Source organism: Rhinopithecus bieti, unplaced genomic scaffold (assembly GCF_001698545.2).
Source record: "Rhinopithecus bieti isolate Rb0 unplaced genomic scaffold, ASM169854v2 scaffold_34323, whole genome shotgun sequence".
NCBI lineage: Eukaryota > Metazoa > Chordata > Mammalia > Primates > Cercopithecidae > Rhinopithecus > Rhinopithecus bieti.
Genome location: NW_016814462.1, coordinates 100,719 through 105,419, shown reverse-complemented (window position 1 = coordinate 105,419; position 4,701 = coordinate 100,719). Strand labels below are relative to the sequence as shown.

Here is a 4,701-nt window from a genome sequence, read left to right as displayed (position 1 = left end):
CTCAAAAAAAAAAAAAAAAAAAAAAAAAAGAAAATACATTACTGACCACCACCATTTAGAAGTCGAAAGGTATGATTACTATCATGCTTCTTACAACCAAAATTGTATTAAGGCAGGTTACACTTTTGCAAACACACTCTAATAACATTTGAGTTTGAGAGTAGTAATGTGTAAGGACAGTCACACAGTCACTCATGTACACCTTCCTCAGGTTAAGAGATAATGAGTTGGTTACTATCTTAAACTGAGTGAAGGGAATGATGAAAAGGTGAACTGGAATAATGAAGCAGTACTATCTAATCCTACTCTTCATAGGAAACCCTCTAACTGCACTAAACAACAGCTAATGCTCAAGAGAGAGAATAGTTGACAGGTTTTCCTTAGCCATTTGAAGTAGCCTGGGAGACGTAGCGAAGAAAGGAAGGTGACTTTGGGGTCCAAAGCTTTGACTCACCAAAGGACTAGGCTTAGGCTGTCCTAGAAATGAGCAAGCCATGTGCCATTCAATGGCTAGACTCTCCTGGGGAATGATGGCTAACACCCAGGCTTTAACTTACCAGAAAGTATCTTGTGGAAGCTGTGGGCCTATTAGCAAATAGCGCCTTCCTGGGACAACATCACTCACCCAAGAACCCTTGACCCAATCTGCCCACACACTCCAAGAGCCTTTCCTTGTTCTGGACCTTGAAGGAGTATCTGAGGGTTCTTTTATACCTGGCCCCTCAGTAACCTAGGTTGTGAGATGAAAGAGAGAGTAAAAGATAGATAGGGATAGTGCATGAACGAGATACAGAGACAGCAATAATCCAACAGAGGTCACGTAAGTTGCATTATCAGTTCAGAGGGAAACCTGGATAGAATGAAAAAAAAAATTTTCCTGTGGAAATTGGCAGAATTCTGCATTAAAATACTTGATTAAATTTGAAAGGGTCTCAGAGAACAGATAAAGACGTATCAGGCAAATTAAATTAACTCATTTAATGTTTACAACAATCTTGAAAAGATTTCAGAGAAAAGGAAACTAAGTGAGAGAGGTTAACTTTCCAAGATTACAAAGCTAGACAACAGGAGAACTAAGACTCAAACCCAGGCCTGTTTTATGTCAAATCTTATGTACTTTCCGCCCTACCATAGTGCCTCCAATACAGAAACCAAGCACCAGTGATGTTCTGTTAAGTCCTATTCTTCAAATATGCCAACCCTCTAAGAGTACAGTAGAGAGGAAATACACTCTTAGTGTATTTCAAGGATTCAGTTAGACCAGGAAGACTAAAAATTTCTTATTTATCCTTCTAATTCTTTTGACACAAACATTTAAGAACATTAGTAGTACTACCTTTCTTCATTTACTAGGAGTCAATCCAGTAAAATGAATGACTTCTGAGCTACACTGAGATACCTCTGAGGGAATGAGTAATCAAGTGTCTGTAAGGCACAGGAACAATATGGCCCATGTCTGTAACTGAGAAGTCTACACTCCAGGGATGTTCTAGAGTCCCAAAATTCACGGACAAGAAAATTCCCGAGACCCAGAGGATGGCTGGGTCAGGAATTTGGTATTCCCAAACACTGCCTAAACAACTAAGGCCCCACCCCACTCATTCATCCCACAGCTGCCTCGTCTGGATTCAAGGCCACCAAGACCCATGGCCCTCACTCACCTTAGCCTTTGAGAAGACAAGAAAGCACACGAAAGGCATATGAAGAGGAAGGACAGAGAAGAATGGTATCTCAGTAAACGGATTTGTTAACATGCTCCCAATTTCCCAAACCAATAAGAAAACTATACAAGGAAGTACTTAGTCCTCAGACTCACCTGAGGTGTGTAGGGCCCTGGGGTCATTGGGTCCAGGCTTTCTAATTCTGCTTCCTCCAAAGCTGCTTCTTTAGCTGTACAGATATCCTTCTCAAGTTGAGTCAAATGCTCATCATACTGAGAAATAAAGGAAATAAATTCATTCAACATGTATTTTAATTACTGGGGATACAAAAGTATACAAAAGACAAAAATATCTATCTTCATGAAGCTTATGTTCTAGTGGCAGGACACAGATAATAATAAAAATAAATCAAGCAGGGAAGGAAATAGGGGATGTGGAGTTGGGGGGCAGGGAATACTACATTTTAAAATAGGATAATCAGGGAAGGCTCCTCATTTAAGGGAACAGGATTTCAAAAAGCTAGATCCCAAGGGGACCTCTTTTATTTTTTGAGAATGAGTCTTGCTGTTGCCCAGGCTGGAATGCAGAGATATGATCATGACTCACTGCAGCCTTGACCTCCCAGGCTCAAATGATTCTCCTACCTCAGATGAGTAGCTGGGACAACATGCGTTTACCACCACACCCCACTAATTTTAAAATATTTTTTGTAGAGATGGGGTCTCCCTATGTTGCCCAGGCTTGGGACCTCCATCTTTACCACCTACCTCAGTCAATGTCTGGTAACAGACGTTCACAATCTCCTGGGCAGTCTTAGTATACTGACTCTCAGGTCCTATAAATAAAATAAGAAAGTGCCATTATCTTTGCAGACTTGTTCCAGAATTTACATTCTGTCATCAGCAGTGTGTCCCATTATCCTAGACCTAGAAAAATCATTCCTCAGCTTTAACTTGGACTCTTGTTCTACTTTCAGAGGCAGAAAATTTCAAACATATGCAAAACAACACTAACATAATGAACTCCCATGTACTCACTAGCCAGCTTCAATGATTAACACATAGCTAATCTTGTTTCATTTACTTCAATTTTCAGACTCTTCTCAAATTGTTTCGAAGCAAATTCCAGCATCGTAACAATTTTCCTCTAAAAATTTTTCAGTATGTGTTGCAAGGTTTCACCATGTTGGCCAGGCTGCTCTTGGATTCCTGGCCTTAAGTGATCCACTCCCTTCAGCCTCCCAAAGTGCTGGGATTACAGGCATGAGCCACTGTGCCCAGCCTAAGGCTGCTTTTAATAAACAATTATTGGTATAATGGTGGATACATGTCATTATACATTTTTCAAAACCCATACAATGTATACCACCACCAAGAATGAACCATGGACTTGCGGGTGATAATGATATGTCAATGTAGGTTCATCAACTAACACAATTAATATAACACTCTGGTGCAGGATGTTGTTTTTGTTTTGAGACAGAGTTTCACTCCGTCACAGTGATATGACCACAGCTCACTGCAGCCTTGAATTCCTGGGTGCAAGCATGCACCACCACGCCCATTTTTCTTTGTTTGTTTGTAGAGATGGGGGCGTCTCACTATGTTGCACAGGCTGGTCTTGAACTCTTGGCCTCCCAAAGTGCTGGGATTACAGGCGTGAACCACAACGCCCAGCGTGGTGCAAGATGTTGATAACTGGGGAGGCTGTATGTATGTGAGGGCAGGGAGTATATGGGAACTCTCTGTAACTTCTGCTCAATTTTGCCATGAACTAAAGTTGCTCTAAAAACAAACCAACTATATCACATCTAAAATAATTAACAATAATTCTTTAATATTATCAAATAGCCAGCCAAGATTCAAATTTCCCAAATTACTTTATAAACACTCTTTTACATTTATTTCTTTGAATCATAACCCAAAAAAGGTCCATACATTGCATCTGGCTGATGTGTCTCCTTAAGACACTTTTATCTATAAGATGATTCTTAACTATATGGGTCCCCATATGGCCTTAGTTACAAGTTGCAAACTGGTGGCTTATAGCTTTGTTTGACTCACATAAAAACTTAGTTCAGTTTGTAAAAATGGATTGAGCTATACACCCAAAATACATAAAAAACACTTTTCTGTATCTAAGTTATATTTCAATAAAAGGCTTTTAGAAAAAAACTTAAGTTGATAACATTTAACACTTGGGAGATTTCACATAAAAACCTAAATTGTCTGGCTTCTTTTAGAAAATTTAAAGATGTGGCCAAGACAGGGTCAGCATTCCTGCAAGGCACCAATGGGCTGGGGCTGAGTAGCAGCTGTTCGTTTTAGATAAAGCATGTGTTCTCCAGGTTATCATAGTCCCTCCCAGGTCTGCTTATCTTATGCCTAGACCCTGAAGACATTTGAGTTTTCAATCCCTGCCTTAAATGCTTAAAATGTTCTTTTAATATATTGATCATTCACTAATTTATTCATAAGAAATTTTCTTAATACTTCTTCTGTGCCAGGCATTGGAGATGATAGAAATGAGTGAGATATAGGTCATATCCTCAAGAAATTTATAGTCTAGTACAGTGAGATAGACTGTAAACAAATAGGGCAACACAATGCAATGGAAAAACAGTGGCACAAACAAGGAAGTGGCTGATTCTTGGAGGTAAGAGGGGAAGAGGAATTAAGAAAGCCTTCATAAGAGGTGATCCCTAAATTAAACCTACTGTTTTATCAGGATATAAAGGATAAAAAACATATCACAGGCCAGGCATGGTGGCTCAAGCCTGTAATCTCAGCACTTTGGGAGGCCGAGGTGGGGAGATTACTTGAGGCCAGGAGTTTGAGACCAGCCTGGCCAGCATGGCAAAACCCTGTCTCTACTAATAATACAAAAATTAGCTGGGCGTGGTGGTACATGCCTGTAATCCCAGCTACTTGGGTGACTGAGGCATGAGAATCACTTGAACCCGGGAGGCAGAGGTTGCAGTGAAGCAAGATCATGCCACTGCACTCCAGCCTGGACGACAGAGTGAAACAGCCTCAAAAAA

At 40.3% G+C, this 4,701-nt stretch overlaps 1 protein-coding gene across 1 annotated transcript in view; it reads right to left on the bottom strand.

Moving 5' to 3' along the window:
- The window catches only part of LOC108514656 (transcription initiation factor TFIID subunit 1-like), a 73,814-nt gene that overhangs the window by 7,995 nt on the left and 61,118 nt on the right, over positions 1–4,701 (bottom strand). Inside the window, exons 13-14 of the mRNA XM_017851055.1 lie at positions 2,429–2,500; positions 1,817–1,933 (exon numbers count right to left, since the gene is read on the bottom strand). Of these exons, the coding sequence (XP_017706544.1) occupies positions 1,817–1,933; positions 2,429–2,500 (189 nt within the window). The remainder of the gene's footprint in view (positions 1–1,816; positions 1,934–2,428; positions 2,501–4,701) is intronic.